At 70.4% G+C, this 20364-nt stretch overlaps 4 protein-coding genes across 5 annotated transcripts; 1 reads left to right on the top strand and 3 right to left on the bottom strand.

Annotated features, from left to right (window-relative positions):
- Positions 1-568: 568 nt before the first annotated feature.
- On the bottom strand, positions 569-1763 carry LOC308057874 (myeloid-associated differentiation marker-like; the record flags this gene model as incomplete). The annotated part of the gene is made up of 2 exons (XM_080411895.1): positions 569-770; positions 812-1763. The coding sequence occupies one exon, from the start codon at positions 1761-1763 to the stop codon at positions 891-893; it is 873 nt and encodes a 290-aa protein (XP_080268021.1). The 3' UTR covers positions 569-770; positions 812-890.
- Positions 1764-4135: 2372 nt separating this feature from the next.
- On the bottom strand, positions 4136-10654 carry LOC308057873 (uncharacterized protein). Its single transcript, XM_080411894.1, has 12 exons — positions 10536-10654; positions 10183-10233; positions 9624-9737; positions 9105-9172; positions 8458-8609; positions 7759-7863; positions 7366-7448; positions 6613-6769; positions 6122-6300; positions 5550-5629; positions 5369-5447; positions 4136-4530 (listed from the first exon to the last, which is right to left on the bottom strand). Exons 2-12 carry the CDS (start codon positions 10231-10233, stop codon positions 4222-4224), a joined length of 1377 nt encoding a protein of 458 aa, XP_080268020.1. The 5' UTR covers positions 10536-10654; the 3' UTR covers positions 4136-4221.
- Positions 10655-11361: 707 nt separating this feature from the next.
- Positions 11362-13567, top strand: EMP3 (epithelial membrane protein 3 (MAM blood group); the record flags this gene model as incomplete). 2 transcript variants are annotated; one of them, XM_080411897.1, is made up of 5 exons in its annotated part: positions 11362-11455; positions 11560-11645; positions 11917-12019; positions 12495-12635; positions 13422-13567. In XM_080411897.1, the coding sequence occupies exons 2-5, from the start codon at positions 11568-11570 to the stop codon at positions 13565-13567; spliced, it is 468 nt and encodes a 155-aa protein (XP_080268023.1). In that variant the 5' UTR covers positions 11362-11455; positions 11560-11567. The 2 variants fall into 2 exon arrangements, with proteins under 2 accessions (XP_080268023.1, XP_080268022.1); XM_080411896.1 differs by having other exon boundaries at positions 11363-11455; positions 13211-13504.
- A 464-nt stretch (positions 13568-14031) lies between these two features.
- On the bottom strand, positions 14032-19726 carry TMEM143 (transmembrane protein 143; the record flags this gene model as incomplete). The annotated part of the gene is made up of 8 exons (XM_080411893.1): positions 19575-19726; positions 18401-18617; positions 18021-18125; positions 17179-17373; positions 16559-16689; positions 15810-16089; positions 15086-15251; positions 14032-14630 (listed from the first exon to the last, which is right to left on the bottom strand). Exons 2-8 carry the CDS (start codon positions 18599-18601, stop codon positions 14032-14034), a joined length of 1677 nt encoding a protein of 558 aa, XP_080268019.1. The 5' UTR covers positions 18602-18617; positions 19575-19726.
- Between the last annotated feature and the right edge of the window lie 638 nt (positions 19727-20364).

A 20364-nucleotide genomic window follows, 5' to 3' on the forward strand; every position in this document is an offset into this window, starting at 1 on the left:
GGAACTGGGCGGGGTTGGGGGAAGGGGAGGGGGGGTGGGCAGGGTAAGGGCGCGTCCCCTCTGCGCCCCCCTCCCGCTTTTAAAGGCTGATAAACTGGGGGCGTGGCCGGGGAGAGGCTCCGCCCATTTTGTGCCCCCGCCCACTGGACTGACCCACCCCCTGCTCGGACCCCCCCCCCACGTGTCCAGCGTTCTCGTGCACCCTATTGCCCCCCGCGACGTGTGGCCGTCCCCCCCTGCCGCGACCCTCACACATAGACCCAGCGGCGCCTTTAAGAAGCAGAAATTCCCTTTAATGACACCGCAGCCCCCCCGCCCTCCCCCCCCCCCCATTTAAGGCTGCGCGGCCCCTTTAAGGCGCCCCCCCCTCCCCCCCCCCGGTGGCCCCGGGGGGCCTCATCCGGCCCCGGGGCAGTGGGTGGGGCTGGAGACCCCCGTGTTGGCTGGATCCTGCCCCACAGCAGATCGGGCCCGATCCTGCCCCACAGAGGGTCCACTACCCCTTTAGGGGTCAGATCCTGCCCTGGGGGGGATCCATGACCCCCCTGAAGGCCAGATCCTGCCCCACAGGGGTCCATAACCCCCTTAGGGGCCCGATCCTGCCCCACAGAGTGTCCATGACCCCTACCAGGGCCTAATCTTGCCCCCCGAGAGGCTCCACGACCCCCTTAGGGGCCAGATCCTGCCCTGGGGGGGGGGGGGGGCTCCAGGACCCCTGGGGGGCCGGATCCTGCCCTGGGGGGGAGCTCCAGGACCCTCTGTGGGGGATTCACGACCCCCTAGGGGGCCCGATCCTGCCCCACAGAGGCTCCACGACCCCCTGGGGGGCCCTGTGCCCACCTGTGGGCCCCGATGCGGCCAGGGGGTGCCCCCCGCCCCGTGCCCCCCCCTCACGCCCTGAGCAGCACCAACCGGCCAGTCTGCACCAGGTCGACACCATAGGCCAGCAGGTTGATGGCGGTGAGCAGCGCCACCAGCACCCACCGATCCCAGGGGCAGGTGGGGCCACAGCCCCCTGGGCGCCGCGGCTGGCCCCCCATCTCCTCACGGAAGCTGTAGAGAGGCCAGAGGACGGCGGCAGCGCCGTAGGCCAGGACCCCCGCCGCCGCGTAGGCCCCCAGCGCCCGGCGGGTGGCCACGGGGTCCTGCCCCCAGCCGCAGCCCCCCCACCCCCACAGGCAGCCCCCCACCAGCAGTGCCCCCAGCGCGAAGGAGGTGCAGTAGATGCCCAGGCACCAGCGCCAGGCCGGGGGGCCCGCGCCCGCGCCCTGCTCGGCTGCTAGCCCCAGCAGCAGCAGGGCCAGCATGGTCTCGGCCACCTTCAGCAGCCCCGGCGGTGTGGCCAGCAGCGGGGCACTCTGCCCGGGCCGGGCACGGTCCCGCGCCACCTCGGCAGCGTAGGCCAGGGCGGCCAGGCAGGAGGCGGCAGTGGCGGCGGCGCGCAGCGCATGGGGCCTCGTGCCGGCGTCGCGCCCGTCGTGGCGCCGCAGGTGGCCCAGGCCCCAGATGGTGGCGGCGGCGGCGCAAGCGATGGCAGCGGCGGCAGCGTAGGCCAGCGGCAGGTCGCGGCGGGGCGGCGGGCGGCCCAGGGCATCGGCGGCGAGGAGGAGAAGGGTGAGGATGAAGCAGAGGGCCCAGGCGGCCACACAGCCGTCACCCTCACCTGGGAGCCAGGGGCCGGCGGCTGCCGCCGTGCTGAAGGCCAGGCAGCAGCTCAGCGCCTGCACACAACGCAGCAGGGACGGCGGGCGGCAGGTTGGCATGGGGCTGTGGGGAGAGGGGGGGTTAGGGGGCTGGGGGGATTCAGGGGGCTGGGGGGTCAGGGGGGCTGTGGGGAGAGGGGGGCTTAGGGGGCTGGGGGGGATTCAGGGGGCTGGGGGGTCAGGGGGGCTGGGGGGGATTCAGGGGGCTGGGGGGTCAGGGGGGCTGCGGGGAGAGGGGGGGTTAGGGGGCTGGGGAAGATGGAGGCAGGGAGGGGTGTTAGGGGGCTGGGGGGCAGGGGTGGTTAGGAGGCTGGGGGGGCTGTGGGGAGGGAGGGAGCTGGGGGGGTCAGGGGGGCTTGTGGGGAGAGGGGGGTTAGGGGGCTGGGAGGGGCTGGGGTGTGTGTCAGGGGACTGGGGGGGTCAGGGGGGCTGCAGGGAGAGGGGGGTTAGGGGGCTGGGAGGGGCTGGGGTGTGTGTCAGGGGACTGGGGGGGTCAGGGGGGCTGCGGGGAGAGGGGGGTTAGGGGGCTGGGAGGGGCTGGGGTGTGTGTCAGGGACTGGGGGGGTCAGGGGGCTGCAGGGAGAGGGGGTTAGGGGGCTGGGAGGGGCTGGGGTGTGTGTCAGGGGACTGGGGGGGTCAGGGGGGCTGCGGGGAGGGGGGGTTATGGGGCTGGGGGTCAGGGGGGCTGCAGGGAGAGGGGCGTCAGGGGGACTGGGGGTTGGGAGAGGTCAGGGGACAGGGGGCGAGGGGGTCCGGGTGGTTCAGGGGGTTGTAGGGGCAGGGATGGCTGGGTCAGGGGGTGTAAGGGCAGGGATGGAGGGGTAAAGGGGGTGTAAGGGCAGGGAGTGGGCGTAAGGGCAAGGATGAGTGTGTAAGGGGGTGTAACAGCAGGGACGGGGGTTTAAAGGGGGTGTAAGGGCAGGGAGGGGGGTAAGGGCAGTGTAAGGGGGGTGTAAGGGCAGGGAGGGGGGTGTGAAGGCAAGGAGGAGTGTGCAAGGTGGGGTAAGGCGGTGTAAGGGGAGTGTAAGTGGGCGTAAGGGCAGGAATGGTTTATAACGAGAGTGTAAGGGCAGGGATGAGGGTGTAAAGGGGGTGTAAGGGCAGGGATGGGATGTAAGGGGGGTGTAAGGGCAGTGATAGGGGTGTAAGGGGGGTGTAAGGGCAGGGACAGGGGTGTAAGGGGGGTGTAAGGGCAGGGATGGGGCGTAAGGGCAGGGATGGGGTATAAAGGGGGTATAAGGGCAGGGATGGGGTATAAAGGGGGTGTAAGGGCAGTGATAGGGGTGTAAGGGGGGTGTAAGGGCAGGGACAGGGGTGTAAGGGGGGTGTAAGGGCAAGGATGGGGCGTAAGGGCAGGGATGGGGTATAAAGGGGGTGTAAGGGCAGTGATAGGGGTGTAAGGGCAGGGACAGGGGTGTAAGGGGGGTGTAAGGGCAGGGATGGGGGTGTAAGGGCAGGGACAGGGGTGTAAGGGGGGTGTAAGGGCAGGGATGGGGTATAAAGGGGGTGTAAGGGCAGGGATGGGGGCTGTCAGGGCAAGGGTCAGTGTGCAAGGGGTGTGAGGGGGGTGTAGGGGCACAGAGGGGCGTGCAAGGGGTGTGCAAGGGGGTGAATGGGCACCTGGTGTGTAAGGGGGTGTCAGGGCAGGGATGGGTGTGTAAGGGTAGTGACAGGCGTGCAAGGGGCGTGCAAGGGCAGGGGTGGGGCTGGGAGGGCAAGGGCGAGCGTGTAACGGGGGTGTAAGGGTAGGGATGGGTGTGCACGGGGGGTCCGGGGAGGGGGTTCCTGGGGCATCAAGGTACCCCCAGACATAGTTGAAGGGGGGTCCTGGGGGGGGACTTGGGTGTCAAGGGACCCCCACCCACAGTTGAAGGGGGTTCCTGGGGGGGGGACTGGGCATCAAGGGACCCCCACCCATAGTTGGGGAGTCCTGGGGGGGGACGGGACTCAGGTGTCAAGGGACCCCCACCCATAGTTGGGGGATAGTCCTGGGGACACATCCAGGTGTCCGGGAGGGGGACCCCCACCACCCCACCCATAGTCGTGGGGTGCCAGGGCAGGGACCCCGGCGGGATGGGCGCGGTCAGGGCTATGCCCATATAAGGCCTGGAGACTATCCCGCCCCACCCCCCCATATCCTGGAGGGGGTCGCCCCGCCCCCACCCGGGCGCTGGCTGCATCCTGGGGGGGGGGGAGAGGCAGGCGTGGAGGTGCCCCCCACCCATAGTTGGGGTGTGCCAGGGTGGGGGACCGGGAAAGGTTGTTGTTTTTTGGGGTTTTTTGGGGGGGAGGAGGGGCACCCCGGGTCCTCAGGATCCCACACATCGCCCCCCGCCCCCCAAACACAGAACCGCGGTACTCACCCGAGCGGGTTCGGGTCTTCCGGGCGGATTCGGAACCCTTCGGGTGGGGTCGGGTCTCACCGGGGTGGGGTCTCTTGGGGGTTCAGGACCTTTCGGGTGGGCTCGGGTCTCTCCGGGATGGTTCGGGTGTCTCCGGAGGTCGGGTCCCTCCGGGTTCAGGACCTTTCGGGTGGGCTCGGGTCCCTGCGGGATGGTTCGGGTCTTTCCGGAGTTCGGGTCCCCCCGGGTTCAGGTCCCTTCGGGCGTGTTCGGGTCCCTCCCGGTTCGGCTCCTTCCGGACGCGTTCGGGTCTCTCCGGACGGGACGGTCCCGGCTCGGGTCTCTCCGGGCGGTGTCCGCCGGGGCGGGGGCGGGGCAGGGGAGTGGGCGTGGCCGTGGCGTGACGTTAGGGGGTCTCGGGGTGACGTCAGGGGATCCCCGGGAGTGGGGTGTGCTCGGGGGTGGAGGGGAGCCCTGGGGTGTGCCTGGGGGGGACACACGGGGGGGTCATGGGGGACACGGGGGGGGACAATGAGCGGTCACGGGGGGGGCCGCCCACGTGTGTCCCCAGGCCGGGCGGTGGCGAGGGGGGGGGGATAACACGGGTGAGGGATGGGCAGCGCCCCCTCCCCTCCCCCAGCTCCTCTTGGGCCGTTTCAGGCTGTTTTGGGAAGTTTCGCCGTTGCCGGGGCAACGCAACCGCGACGGCCCCAAATATTTGGTTTCTGTGACAACCTGCGGGGGCAGGGGGGGGGCCGGACATGGGTGGGGGACACACGGGTGTGGAGGGGTAGAGCACGGCCCGGACACCTGGGACCCCCATGGGGGAGCATGTCAGGGCTCCGGGGGGTCCTGGGCCCCACCCAAGTCCAGCCAGAGGCTCTGGGGGGTGGGGGGGGCCCCCTCGCGGCTCAGCACCTGTGGGGGGGAGGGGGGTTATGGAGGGATCCCTCCACCCATGGACCCAGGTGTCTGGGACCCCCACCCATGGACCAGGGACCTCCACCCAGGCATCCGGGACCGCACACCCATGGCCCTGGGACCCCCACCCATGGCCCCAGGTGTCTGAGACCCCTCACGCCTGGGCCTGGGACCCTGACCCATGGGCCAAGGACCCCCACCCACAGACCCAGGCATCTGGGACCCCCCACCTGTGGCCCTGGGACCCCCACCCAGGGACCAGAGACCCTCACCAATGGCCCTGGGACCCCCACCCATGGACCCAGGCATCCAAGACCCCCCCCACATGGACCAAGGACCCCCACCCATGGACCCAGACATCTGGGACCCCCCACCCACAGACCCCAGCGTGTGGCCCCCCACCTCCCGCAGGGCACGCTCGCGCAGCTCGCCGTGGGTCAGGGGTCTCTCCTCCTCCTCCTCACACACAGCCAGGTCCTCCCTGGGGGGCAGGGTGGGGGGCACCCATGGGGCTGCAGCCAGGAACACACACACCACGCCCCCCACAGCCGGGGGGGGACCACCCAGGGGTCTGGGGGCTCACCTGGGGCTGGGGGGCTGGGGAGGGGTGGGGCGCCCCCCCCAGGGCTGAGCTGCTGCTGCATCCTCGGCCCCTGCTGGGACCTGTGGGAGGTGAGGTGGGGCAGCAGGGACCCTGCAGCCCCCCAGCACCCCAGGGTCCCAGTGCCCCCCCCGGACCCCCAGATCCCCTCCAGGGCCCCAAATCGCCACCCCAAGACCCCCCTGTTGCCCCCCAGCATCCCCCAAAGCTCCCCAAGGCCCCCAGTGTGGCCCCCAGTTGCCCCCCATGATGACCCCAGGTCCCCAATTGTCCCCCCCCAGGCCCCCAGTTGCCCCTCAAGGCCCCCAGTTGCCCCCCCAACGTCACCAGCTGACCCTCCAATTACTCCTCAGGGTCCCAAATCGCCCCTCCCCCCCAACCCCTAGTTGCCCCCCAGTATGCCACTCAGCACCCCCAGTTGCCCCCCAGGGTGACCCCAGACCCCCAGTTACACCCCCAGGCCCCTCAGCTGCCCTCCAGTATGCCACTCAGCACCCCCAGTTGCCCCCCAGGGTGACCCCAGGCCCCCAGTTGCCCCCCAGCCCCCCCATCACCTGGGGGGGTGTGTCCCTGCTCAGCAGCAGCAGCTGGGTAACCCTGTCCTCCAGACGCTGCAGCTGTGCCCGCAGCGGGTCGGGGTCAAGGTCAGGGTCGGGGTCAAGGTCAGGGTCGGGGTCAAGGTCAGAGGTCACATCCTGCCCCTGGTCCAGCTGGGCCAGCAGCGCTGCCACGCCTGCGGGCAGAATGCCTGGGTGTCATCCCCCCCCCAACCCTGCCCCCCAACCCCCTGCCCCCCCCCAAAACCTGCCCCCCCCCAAACCTGGGTGCCCCCTGAAATCACAGGGGGGTGTCCCCCCAGTTCCTGAGCCCCCCCCCCCAAACCCCTGGGTGCCCCCCAAACCTGCCCCCCCAACCCGTGGGTGCCCCCTCCAAGCCCTGGGTCCCCCAAAATATTGGGATTCTGCCCCCAAGATATCAGAATCCCCCCAGATATGGGGGTCCCCCCAAGTGTTGGGGCCCCCCCGGGGTGTTGGGACCTCCGTACCGTCCTCTAGGACCCCCAGCAGGTTCCTCCCATGCTGGGCCCGATCCTGCAGCTCGCGGGTCTCCTGGGCAGCGGCCGCCTGCGCCTCCTCCAGTGCCGCCAACTCAGGGTCCCCAAGGGCCCCCCCCAGCTCCTCCACCGCCACCACTGCCTGCAGCTGCGGAGGGGGGTCAGGGGGTCCTGGGGGGCTCTGGGGGGGAATTAGGGGGGTAAGGGGGTCCCTAGGGGGGTACTGGGGGGCTCTGGGGGGATTACTGGGGTCCCGAGAGTGTTACTAGTGTCCTTGGGGGGATACTGGGGGGGTGTTGGAGTCCCTGGGGGGACACTGGGGGGCTCGTGGTGGTATCAAGGGGATATTGGGGTTCGTGGAGGGTATTGGGGGTCCTGGTGGGGATATTAGGGGTCCCAAGTTGGGTATGAGTGGGCTCTAGGGGGTCCTGGGGTCCCAGAGGGGGTATTGGGGGATCCTGGAGGGCTCTGGGGTGTTATTGGGGGTCCTGGGGGGCTCAGGGGGGTTACTGGGGAGATATTGTGGTCCCTGGAAGGTACTGGGAGTCCAGGGGGGGTCTCGGGGGGTCCGGGGGGGTTATTGGGGGTCCTGGGGGGCTTGGAGGGGTATCAGGGGGTCCCTGGGGGTCCCAGGGTGGGTATGAGGGGGCTCTAGGAGGTACTGGGGGTCTAGGAGGGGTATCAAGGGGTCCCAGGATGGGTCTCGGGGGGGGGGGGGGGCAGGGGGTGTCCCAGGGGTCCCACCTGCTCCAGGCGCTGGCGCAGCCGCTGCAGCTGCCGGTGCTGTTCCGCCACCAGCAGGAAGCGGGAGAAGGTCTGCGCCTCCCCTGCACCCCCACACCGCTGTGACCCCCAGGACCCCCCCGCAGCCCCCACCCCTGGACCCCCCCGCAGCCCCCACACACACCCCGGACCCCCCCGCAGCCCCCCCCTCCCACCACCACAAGGACCCACCCCGCAGCCCCCCCCTCCCACCACCACAAGGACCCACCCCGCAGCCCCCCACCTCCAACCCCCCCACCCCCCCAGGACTCCCCCACAGCCCTCTATGCCCACTCCCCCCACCCCCCCAGGATCCCCCTGCAGCCCCCCTTCCCAGGACCCCCCGCAGCCCCCACCCACCAGCCCCCCCCTCACCGTCTACCCAGGCATCCTCCGCTGGGGTCTCCAGCCCCTCTCCCATCCCATCGGGGGGAAGCTCAGGGCGTTCTGGGGGGGGGCAGGAATCCGGGGGGGGCCGTGCTGAGGGGGTACACTCATCAGCCAGGCCAGGGGGCACCCAGGGGTCTGGGGGGGGCACCCAGGGGTCTGGAGGGGGGGACGCACACCCTGGGGTCTGGGGGGGGCACCCAGGGGTCAGGTGGGGGGGTGGAAAGCACACCCCGAGGGGTCTGGGGGGATCACCCAGGGATCGGGGGGGGCACCCAAGGGTCCAGGGCAGTAACCCAAGATGGGGGGCCACCCGGGGAGGGGAGCACCCAGGGACCTGGGGGGGGGTGTCACCCAGGGGTCCCAGGGAGAGTGGGCCACCCAGCGGTCACCCAGGTCTGAGGGGGGCACCCAGGGGTCCCGGGGGAGAGGGGGCACCCGGAGGGCTCAGGAGGGTCATCCAGGGACCTCGGGGGGGGGCACCCCGGGGTCCGGGGGGGGCACCCAGGGGTCACCCAGGTCTGGGGGGCGGCACTCAGGGGTCCCAAAGAGGGCACCTAGGGGTCTGGAGGGGGGCGGACAGACACCCAGAGGTCCGGGGGGGGCACCCAGGGATCACCCAGGTCCAGGGGGGCACCCAGGGGTTGGGGGGGTCACCAGGTGGTACCTGGGGGGGAGGGGGCGTACCTGGGGGGGGCCGGGTTCTCTCCTTGGCCGCCATGAAGAGTCGCAGCCGCCGCTGCTGGGCCCGCAGCCGCCCCCCTGCTGCCCCCTCCCCCCGCACCGCCAGCGCTCGCTGCTGCGCCCCCCCCGGCGCCCCCCCCGGCCCCTTGCACCCCCTGCATCGGTCAGGGGTCAGAGGTCAGGGGGTACCACCTGCCAGTCAGGGCTGGGGGCACTGCGGGGGCGGGGGGGTCAAGGGGTACCCAGGGGGTTGGGGGGGGCGGCACTCGGGGGTCTGGGGGGCACCCGGGGGGGTCAGGGGGGCCAGGGGGTCCCAAGGGAGGTCCCAGGGCAAGTCAGGGGGGTCAGGTGATCCCAGGGAATCCCAGGGGAATCATGGGGGTCCCAGAGGTCCCAGGGGGTCAGGGAGTCCCAGGGGAGTCATGAGGGTCCCAGAGGATCCCACTGGATTCCAGGGGGGTCAGGTGGTCCTGGGGGGGTTGGGGGGGGCCTCAGGGGTCCCAGGGGATCCCAGAGGAATCATGAGGGTCCCAGGGGATCCCAGGGGAGTCAGGTGGTCCTGGGGGTTTGGGAGGGCCGCAGGGCTCCCAGGGGGGAGAGGGTGGGGCACAGGGGTCCCAGGGGGGTCGGGGGGCCGCAGGGATCCTTGCCTGTGGCTCCGGGCAGCCGCCACCTGCGCCTGGACCGACTCGATCTCCCGCTGAGTCTCCTCCAGCTCCTGCGGCCAATCAGAGCCCTGCATCAAACCCGCGTCAGCACGGGATCCCCCTCCCAGCCAATCAGAGCCTTGTGTCACACCCACGTCAGCGTGGGATCCCCCTCCCAGCCAATCAGAGCCCTGTGTCACACCCTCCTCAGCATGGGATCCCCCTCCCGGCCAATCAGATCCCCCCCCATTCCACCGGGGTCACGGTGGGATCCCCCTCCCAGGGGGATGCAGGGGGATCCTGGGGAGTGGTGGGATGCAGGTGTAGGGGTTGTCTGGGGATCCTGGGATCAGGGGATCCTGATGTGGGGGATCCTGGTGCAGGGAGATCCCAGCATGGGGGATCCAGGGCACGGGGGGATCCTGGGTGCAGGGGGATCCCGGGTGCAGGGGGATCCCAGGTTCTGAGGGGATCTGGGGTACAGGGGGATCGAGTGGATCCTGGCGCGGGGATTGGGCTCACCCAGGTGCGGAGCCGCAGGAGCTGCTGCAGGTGCCGCCGCTCCCCCCGCAGCCGCTCCAGATCCTGGCGCAGCGCAGAAACCCGGCCCAGGGACCCCCCCAGCGCCGCCCCCGCCTGCGGGGCTGTCAGCGGGGGGGCAGGGGGCAGGGACCCCCCCAGGGACCCTCCCACCTGACACCCCCCACCTGACATCCCCCTGCAGGGACCCTCCCAGCAGGGGCAGGGACCCCAGGGACACCCCCCCCGGCACCCCCCCCACCAGAGAACCCCCAGCGCTACCCCCCCCTGCGGGCCCGTCATCGGGGGGAGGGCAGGATCCCCCCCAGGGACCGGCCCCCTCCCCACCTCAGTGACCCCAGGGACGCCCCCCAAGGAACACGCCCCCCAGGAACCCCCCTCGACCCAGCACCCCCGGCCCCCCAGGGACTCCCAGACCCGGGCACCCCATGGACACCTCCGAGACACACACCCCCCAGCATGCTCCCCCCCGGGACCCCCCCCCCCCCCAGGACCTGGGATGCCCTGAGGGAAACCCCACCCATGGGACCCCCCCCCTCACCCGCTGCAACTGATCCTCCAGCGCCAGCAGCCGCTTCGCTGCGTCCCCCATCTGGGGGGGGAGGGGGGAGTCAGGACCCCCAGGAACGCCCCCCACCCGGGGGGCCCACCGGGGGGCTGCCCCGCGGAGCGCTCCCGCCCCACGGAGACCCCACCCCCGGCCCACAGAGACCGCTGTCCCATGGAGCGCCCCTGCCCCCCCGCCTCCCCCGCCCCACAGCCACCCCGCCCCACAGCTCCCCACAGCCTCCCCTCAAGCCCCACATCCCTCCCCCTGCCACCCAGCACCCCTACATCCCCCCCACCCCACAGCCCCTCATATCCCCCCCAGCCCCACATCCCCCCGCCCGGTACCTCTGTGCGCCGCAGGTTCAGGTTCGGGGCTGGCGCGGGTTTGTTGGTAGCAACCGGCGTCAGGGAGGGGGCAGGGGTGGAGGGGGGAGGGGCGAGGGGCGGAGGGGGGAGGGGCGGAGGTGAAGGGGGGCTGCCCTACACCCCCCACAGCACTCCACAAGGGCCCCCTCAGCCCCCCAGTGCCCCCCAACTGCTCCCAGCCCCCATAGCCCCCTCTCATGCCCCCACCCCCCCGCCCCGATCATGTGACCCGGGGCGGGGCTTCTGTCACGTGACACCGGTCCCATTACCATAGTGATGGAAAGGGGGCGGGGCCATGCCTCGTGGGGGTGGTGGGGGGAGCTGTCCATCATGGGAATCAGCCAATCAGAGGCTGGGTGGAGCCCCGGTTTGCAGCCAATCAGGGGTGGGGCGTGGCCCTGGGGTGCTGGATCTCAGCAGATTTGGACCAATCAGGGAACAGGGGGCAGTTTCCCCCCCCCGGCCCTTCTGCAGCCAATCAGGTGCTGCACTTCACTCCCCGCCCCCCCCCCAACCTAACCAGCCAATGGGGGCCACCATGGCAGTTGGGCACCTAAGAATCTGACCAATCAGGAGCTCCTAAAGTTCTCAGCCAATCAGGGGCTACAAAAGTTCTGAGTTAATCAGGGTGAAGATCTGGGGGGGGGGTGGTGTTTGCGTGCCCATAGCTCGAGGCAGGAGCCAATGGGATGTGGGATCCAGTGGATGCTGGGCTTAGCCAATCAGCAGCCAGAATTTGGGAGGGGTGGGGGCGGGACCCAGGCGTCCAGGCCCCATAGGGGTGGGGTGGGGTCTGGGTGGGGGAGGGGGGCAGGGGTGGGGCGGGGGAGGGAGGGACCGGAACGACTGGGTCCTGTCCCGGGTGTAACGGATCCAGTGCCCAGCTGCAGGGGCCAGAGGTGGGGGGCTGGGAGGGGGGGTGGAGGGCGGGGGGGGCTGAGGAGGGGGCTGGGGGGTGGGTCTTCTTACCCCTCCCCCACTCGGTCGCATCCCCCCCCCACAGCTCCCGCCATGAGCTTCCTCCTGTTTGCCGTTACTGCTCTCCACGTCCTCGTCCTCGTCCTCCTCTTCGTCGCCACCCTAGACAAGGTAGGACCCCATAACCTGCCCCATATCGTGCCCCACAGCGGGGGGGCCGGGCAGCCTGCCCCATAGCCTGCCCCACAGCGGAGGGCCTGGGCAGCCTGCCCCATAACCTGCCCCACAGCAGGGGGGCCGGGTGTCTGGGACCCATAGTGTGCCCCCTCCCAGCATCTGGGGCACTGGGGGGTTGGGTGGTCCGGGCATGTGGGGCACCCTGGTACATGGGCCCCAGGGGTGCAGGCCCCATAGCGCACCCCACCCTCCCCACCCCCCCCAGGCATGGTGGGTGCTGCCGGATGAGGAGACAGTGAACCTGTGGTACGACTGCGTCTTGCAGAACAGCACCCACAGCTGGGTCTGCGCCAGCGTCGCTGACAGCCGTGAGGCGCCGTGGGGCACGGCAGGGTGTGGGGGGTGTGGGGGGCACAGGGGGCGTGGGGGGGCACACAAGGCATGGGAGGCACATGGGGCCTGGGGGGCACACGGGGCACATGTGGCATTGGGGGCACACAGAGCATTGGGGGCACACGGGGTGTGGGGGGCACATGGGGCATGAGGGACACATGGGGCATGGGGGTTACACGGGGTGTGGGGGGCACAGGGGGCATGGGGGGCCCATGGGGCATTGGAGGCACACAGAGCGTGGGGGGTACCCAGGGCATGAGGGACATATGGGGCGTGGGGGGCACACGGGGCATGAGGGGCACGTGGGGCGTGGGGGGCATCTGGCACCCATGGGTGCCGTGGGTGTGTGGTACAGGCACACACAGGTACAGGGGTGCGTGGGGCAGGCGGTGTGGGGCAGGGCGATGTGTGGGGCATGTGCCGCGGGGTGCTGACGGCCGTGCCCCCCAGCGTGGCTGCGGGCGGTGCAGGGGCTGATGGTGGCGGCCCTGCTCCTCTCCAGTGCTGCCTTCGCGCTCTTCGTGTGGCAGCTGCACACGGGGCCCCGCGGGCTTCTCTTCTCCGCCTCGGGGGGCACCCAGCTCCTGGCAGGTCAGTGGGTGCCCCCCCTCCCCCCGTGGGTGCCCCCCATGCCCCCCCCCATCCAACTCCTGCCCCCCCGGGTGCCCCCTCCCAGACACCAGGGTGCCCCTGAACCCCTGGGGGCCCCTCCAAAAAAACTGGGTCCCCTCAGACCCCTGGGTGCCCTGCCCGGGCGCATGGGTGCCCCCCCCAATCTCTGGGTAACCCCTCAAACTCCTGTGTCCCATGGGTGGGGGGTCTCCAGGGTCCCCCGCCAAACCCCCGGGTCCCCTCCCCAAAAACTTGGGTCCCATGGGTGGGGGGGATCTCCTGAACCCCTGGGTGCCTCCCCCCGGACCCCTATGTCCCATGGGGGGAGGGTGTCCTCGTTCCCCCCCAGACCCCTGGGTGCCCCCCTGGACCCCTGGGTGCTCCCTTCTGACCCCTGGGTGATCCCCTAGATCCCTGTGTCTCCTCCCCAAAAACTTGGCTCCCATGGATGGGTGCCCCCTGGGTGGGGTGGAGGTGGTGGGGGGAGGGGGGACATCCAGCTGCCGGGTGCCCCTCCCCCCCCCCAGCGCCCCCTAACGGCTGGGTGATGCCAGGGCTGGCGGTGCTGGTGGCAGCGGCGCTGTACGCAGCGTGGGGGGGGCGCCCCCCCGGGGGCCGCTTCGGCCACTGCTTTGTGCTGGCCTGGCTCTGCGTCCCACTCGCCCTGGCCAGCGGTGTCACCTACATCCACCTGCGCAAGCGGGAGTGACCCCGCCCACTGCCACGCCTGCCGACACACCCGCCGCACCCCCCACCCTGCCACAGCCCCTGCTGCCGCCCTGCTGCCCGCCTCGCCGCACCCAACTGGGGCAACGACGCAACTGCTGGTACCACCAATGGTGTCAGTGTGTCCAGTGATGTCATCAATAGGACCAACGTGGCTGATGGCATCACTGATGGTGTCAACGTAGCCAGTGATGTCATCAACAGGACCAGCGTGGCCAATGGTGTCAGTGTGGCCAGTGACATCATCAACCAGACCAACATGGCCAATGGTGTTGCCAGTGGTGTCAATGTGGCCAATGATGTCATCAACCAGACCAACATGGGCAGTGACATCAGCAGCAGGACCAACATGGCCAATGACATCGCCAATGGTGTCAGCGTGGCCAGTGGTGCCATCAACAGGACCAACATGGCTAACGGTGTCAATGTGGCCAGTGACATCATCAACCAGATCAACGTGGCTGATGGCATCACCAATGGTGTCAACATGGCCAGTGACATCATCAGCGGAACCAACATGGCCAACAGCATCGCCAGTGACATCACCAACGGCACCAGCATGGCCGATGGCATCGCCACTGACACCACCAAAGCCATGGCCGTGCCTGGCCCCGCCCCCACATGATGTCATCACAGCACAGGCATGACATCACAGGCTGGGTGTGACGTCACGGGCTGGGTGTGACGACAGGGGCTGGTCCCCACCCCTGCTGGGAGGAATAAAAGCCGGATGCTTGAGGCACTGTGGGTAATGGTAGGGGGTGTCGGGGCTACCCCAGGGCATTGTGGGTAATGGGGTGCCCCAGGGCACTGTGGGTAGCGGGGCTGCCCCGGGGCACTGTGGGTAGCAGATGCGGAGCCAGGCATAGCTGGGACCCGCTTTATTGCCCCCTGCCGCAGCAGGCCAGGGGGCGCCGGGCTCAGGGGGGGCCGGGGGGTGCTCCCCCAGGCCAGGGTCCTCCCCCAGGGCCCGCAGGCGCTGGCAGGCCCTGCGGGCAGGGAAGGCCAGGGCCAGGCCGAAGCGGTGCTGCAGCCAGGCCTCCACCTCGGCCTGCAGCCGCGCCTCCACCGGCGACAGCGACGCTGACACCGCCTCCAACGCCGACGCCGACTCCGACTGCATCGGTGCCACCGCCACCTTGGCCTTTGCAGCCTCCGCAGCCTCCCCTATGGCCATCGCTGCCACCGGGGCCTGTGCCGGTGCCACAGCCTGTGCTTCGGCCTCCAACACAGCCTGGGCCTGGGGGCCTGAGGGAGGGGGGGTTCTGGGGGGTCCGGGGGGTCCAGCAGCGGCTGTCACCCATTGCACCCAGCACCCACCAGCTCTGGGGTGGCCCCATGGTTCCCCTATGGCCCCCCACAGTCCCCCCACGGCCCCCCATAGCCCCCCACAGCCCCCTATGCCCCCCCCCATGGCTCCCCATAGCCCATAGAGCCCCCCCCAGTCCCCCATGACTCCCTGTAGACCCCCACAGCCCCTCACAGCACCCCATGGTCCCCTATGGCCCCCCACAGCTCCCCATAGCCCCCTATGCCCCCCCCCAGCCCCCCCCAGTTCCCCATAGCCCCCCACAACACCCCATGGTCCCCTATGCCCCCCCAGCTCCCCACAGACCCTCACAGCCCCCCAACCCCCTCCCACTCATATTTCCCCTAATACCCCCATGTCCCTCACATCCCCCGCGCCCCCTGCCCCCCCGCACCGCGGCAGCGCGGCAAGAAGGTGTGGGCCAGCAGCGCCTCCTTGGTGGCCTCATCCTGCGCCCGCCGGCTGAGCGCTGCCAGCAGCTCTCCATGCTGCGCCGTGCCCCGCCGGTACCGGCTGCGCGCCAGCTCCAGCGCCGCCACCTCCCGCCGCCGCGCAAACGCCTGCGGGGGCCACGTGATTGTGTGTGATCGTGTGGCCTCGCACACATATCACATGTGCATCACGCCCCCCGGCGCACCCTTGCACGCCCTTGCACACGTGTCGTGCCCTCAGACACCCTCCCATGTGCATTGCGTGTGCATTGCGTGCCCCCACACACCCTCACACGTGCCTCACGTGCCCTCACGCACCATCATGTGTGCATCACGTGTGCCTCATGCCTCACGTGCCCTCACATGCCCTTGCACACCCTCACACATGCCTCACATGCTGTCATGCGCCATCACATGTGCCTCATGTGTGCCTCACCCCCACAGAAGCCCCCCATCCCCCCCGGGTCCGTCCCCCCCCCATTCCCCCCCCCCCCTTCCCCCCCCCCGCCCCTGTGTCCCTCCTCTCCCCGCCTTCCCCTCCCCAACCCTTAGGTCCCCCCACCTGTCCTCCTACTTCATCCCCCTCACACCCCTTCTCCCCCCACCCCCGTGTCCCTCCCCCCCACCTTTCCCCCTGCCCCCAACCCCTGGGTCCCCCATAAAGCCCAGAGGTCCCCCCCTGCCCACCTTGGCTCCCCGGAAGGCAACAGCGGCCCCCAGCCCCAGCAGGAGCCCAGTGGCCCCCACCTTGAGGTCGGCCATGAGCCCCAGGCCCAGGTTGAGGAAGAGGAAGGTGGCCCAGGCTGCCAGCCCCAGGTGCAGCCGCGCCCGCGTCAGCCCGGGGGTCCGCACGCGCCCCCGCGCCAGCAGCAGCTCCAGTGCGTCTAGTGGCACCGCGCGGAACGATGCCAGCTCCAGCGCCCCGGCACGCGGCCGCGCCACCAGCACCACACGGCGAAAGAACCGCCTGCGGCCGGGGTGGGGTGGGGCAAAGCTGGCACCCCCAGACCCAAATCCTGTACCCCCAGACCCAAATCTGGCACCCTCAGACCCAAATCCAGCACACCCAGAACCCCCAGCCCTGAATCCACAGACCTGGCACCCCCAGCCCTGGCACCCCCAGACCCAAATCCACAGACTTGGCACCCACACACCCAGACATGGCACCCCCAGACCCAAATCCAGCACCCCCAGACCCAAATCCACAGACCCGGCACCCCCAGACCCAAATCCAGCACCCCCAGACCCAAATCCACAGACCCAGACCCAAATCCCCCAGTACGCCCCTCCCCCTCCATTATGGGTCCCCCCATTTTGAGCCCCCCCATTATGGGACACCCAGCCCCATGGGCCCCCTATTATGCCCCCCCCCAGCCCTCTGGGACCCTAGTTATGGAACCCCCAGCCCCATGCCCGGCCCCCGCTCCCCGACTGGCCTTTGGGGGGGCACGGGGGGGCGGCCATAGCGCCAGCGGCGGGGGGCGGGGGCGGTGTCAGGGAGGGGTCCCACACACTGCCCCAGTGCCCAGAACTGGATCTCCTCGTACTCCTCCAGCTTCACTGACACCTGGAGGGGGGGGAGAGTGTGGGGCTGGGGGGGGGCTAGAGGGCACAGGGCGCCATGGGGGGCTGGGGGGGAGATGGGGAGGCATGGGGGGCTGGGGACAAGGGGGCATGGCGGGTTGGGGAAGTCTATGGAGCGACTATGGGGGGCTGTGGGGAGTTGCGGGGGCTGTGGTATGGGTGGGCACAGGGGGCCATAGGGGGTTGGGGGGGCTCTCTGGGGGGCTATGGGCGGTTGGGGATGACGACACGCACCCAGCACCCTTTGCTCCCAGGGGTGCAGCACCCACCCGTGGGGTCCAGGGTGGGTTGGGGTGGAGCACCCCTCCTGGACCCTCACCCTGACCCCCATGGAGCCCCCAGCCCCAGCCCAGCCCCCCAACTCCCCCATAGCCCGGCTCCCACCTCTTCATAGCCCCCCCATGGCCCCCCCGGCCCTGTTCCCAGCCCCCCATAGCCCTCCATGGCCCCCCAGCCCCCTGCCCTCACCCACCTGCACCTCGTCCTGTGGATGCTGCACCAGGAGGGCGAAGGCGATGGCGGCCTCGGGCAGGCGCTGGAAGTTGGCCTCGGCCAGCAGTGGGGCCAGCGCAGCCACCACACGCCGCTCCCGCTGGCCCCCCGGGGCGCCCCCCACGCGCCCCACAGCCATTGTGTCCCGGTCGGGGTCAATGGGGCCATACAGCGCCTTGCGGGGGGGACAGGGCTGCTGCCCCATGGCACCCAGGGGCACCCACAGAACCCAGGGGTACCCCATGGCACCCCAGCTCTGCCCCACGGCACCCCAACTCTGCCCCACGGCACCCCTACCCTGGTTTTGGGGTACCTGGAGGTGCAGGTTGGGGGGACAGGGGGTTGGGGGGCAGTTGGGGGGCAGTGGGAGGGCAGGTTGGGGGTGCAGGGTAGGGGATACCTGCAGGTGCAGGGGGTTGGGGGGCAGTGGGAGGGCAGTTGGGGGTGTAGGGTGGGGTGTACCTGCAGGTGCAGGGGGTGGGGGGGCAGGGTGGGGGGTACCACGGGTACAGGGGGTTGAGGGGCTGGGGAGTGGCAGTTGGGGGGGGGCGGGGGACAGATATCGCAGGTGCAGGGGAGGGGGGGCAGTGGGGGGCAGTTTGAGGGGGCGGGGGGGTACCTGCAGGTTCAGAGGGGGGCACGGGGGGTACCTGCAGGTGCAGGGGGGGCAGTTTGAGGGGGCAGGGGGGGTACCTGCAGGTGCAGGGGGGGGCAGTGGAGGGGGGGGGGCAGGGGGCGTACCTGCAGGTTCAGGGGGGGGCACGGGGGGTACCTGCAGGTGCAGGGGGGGAAGTGGGGGGGCAGGGGGGGCAGAGGGGGTACCTGCAGGTGCAGGTGCAGCCGGTGGTACCGCGGGTGCAGCGCTTGGTCCAGGCGGGCGGTGAAGGCCAGGAAGGCCGCGCGGGCAGGGCCAGAGGGGTGGAACTCCTGGGGTCACGGGGTTATGGGGTCAAGGGTAGTGTGTCCCCCTGTCACCCCACGACCCCCCCATGACCCCATGTGTCCCCCACATCCCCATGTGTCCCCGTGATGCCTGTGTCCCTCCCTGTCCCCCCCACAGCCCCCCATCTCCCAGGTCCCCTCCATGTCCCCACATCCTCCCATGGGTCCCCACGGCCCCTTGTGCATCCCCATGACCCCCTGCGCCCCCACATCCCCCATGTCCCCATGCGTCCCCCTGCCCCCCCATCCCCCCGTGTCACCGTCAGCAGGACGTGCTGCAGCTGCTCCCGGGACAGGGGGATGAAGCTGTCCCTGAACTGCTGCTCCCACCCCGGTGGCACCTCGGGGTGACGCCGACCCCGCGCCCGTGTCACCGCCGCCACCAGCGACGCCATCGAGGTGGCCGAGGCCACTGGCGAGGCCACTGGCAAGGCCAGCGCCTCCCGCGTGGCACGCAGCATGCTGTGACACACGCGCCTGGTGGTGATGGGGGGGGTCACCAGGCAGCCGTGTGTCCCCGCCTGTCGCACACGCGTGTGCACACAGCAGGGCCCACAGCGCGGGCAGCAGGCCGTACGGGTGCAGCGGGTGCTGTGGGTGCAGCAGGTGTAGCGGGTGCAATGCAGGCTGCAGTGGGTGCTGTGCAGGGTGCAGCAGATGCAATGGGTGCAATGCAGGGTACAGCGGGTGCAATGCAGGCTGCAGTGGGTGCTGTGCGGGGTGCAGCAGTTGCAATGGGTGCAGCGGGTGCAATGCAGGCTGCAACAGGTGCTGTGCAGGGCACACTGGAGTGCAATGCAGGGTGCACTGTGTGCACTGGGGTGCAACAGGTGCCATGCAGGGTGCACTGGGGCGCAATGCAGGGAGCAGTGGGTGCAACACAAGCTGCAGGGGTGCAGCAGAAGGTGCAGCAGGTGCAACGCGGGGTGCACTGGGTACAATGCAGGGGTAGAGAAAATGCAATGTGGGAGACAACACCAGGGGCTCTGGGTGCATCGGAGTGCAGGCTGTGGTGCACTGTGGGTGCAATGTTGCATGCACTGGGTGCGATGCAGGGTGCAAGGGGGGGGTGCACGCAGTGGGTGCGATGCAGTGTGCATTGGGTGCAATTTCGGGTGCACGGGGTGGAGGGGGTGCTGGGGGGCATGCTGTGGGTACAGAGGAGTGCACTGGGGGCTCGGGGGTGCAATGCAGGGTACAGGTGGGGTGTGCAGTGGGGGTTCGGAGGGTTCAGGGAGGGGGATTTCAGGGGTGCAATGCAGGGTGCAAGTGAGGGTGCAAGTGGGGGTTCAGGGAGGGGGTGCGGGGGGGTGCAATGCAGGGTGCAGGTGGGGGGTGCGGGGGGAGCTGGGGGGTTTCAGGGGGGGGTTGGGCGGGGGGGGGGTGTGTGCGGGGGGTGCGCAGGCTGCCCGGCCCCGCTCCGCTGCCCCTGACCTGCGGCCGCCGCTGACATTGACATTGACGCTGCGCACGCGCGCGCTCAGCCCCGCCCCCCGCGCGCGCCTGCGCCGGACGGGAACGCGCGAGGGGCGGGGAGAGCGCGCGCGCGGGCCCCTCCTTGCCGCAAGGGCGGGAAGCGAAAGGGCGGGAAAGTGGCGCTGAGGGAGCGCGAGTGGCTCCGGCGGTGGGTGGGGACGGGGGGCTTCGGCTGGGGGTTCCCTCAGCCCGGGGGGGTCCCCTCAGCCCCAGTGGGTCCCCTTATCCCCGGGGGTGCCCCCTCAGCCCCGAGTTCCTGCCATGGGGGTCCTGTCAGCCCCAAGGGGCCCCTCAGCCCTGGGGGTCTCTCAGCCTGTCCCTTCAGCCCAGGGTGCCATGGCAGCGGCTCGCCTCCTCCCCTGGGCCGTGGGCTTTCACTGCAGCAGGGGTCCCAGCCCCTGGGGAAGAGTCCCTCTGGTCCCCGTCACCCTCTGGTCCCTGTCACCTGGCCGCCAGCCCAGCACCCTGCCACTGCTCCATGACTGAAGGCAGGAGCCGTCTGCTGGGCTGATGGATGGGCTCGCTGGCCCGTGCTGCCTGTCCCCTGCCACGCTCCCCGCCTGGCCACGGCTGCCCAGGGCCAGACAGCACCCGGAGCCAGCCTCATTACCCCCTAAGGAGCTGCGGGGTGCCGAGCCTGCACCCCAACACCACATCGCCTCCACAGCTCCAGCCCAACTGTCACTAGCCCCACAGAGCGCCGGTGGCCGGCACCCGGTGAGCCCCCCAGCAGCTCCGCTATAGGGAT

This window comes from Falco punctatus, assembly GCF_963210335.1.
Source record: "Falco punctatus genome assembly, contig: scaffold_269, whole genome shotgun sequence".
Taxonomy (NCBI): Eukaryota; Metazoa; Chordata; class Aves; order Falconiformes; family Falconidae; genus Falco; species Falco punctatus.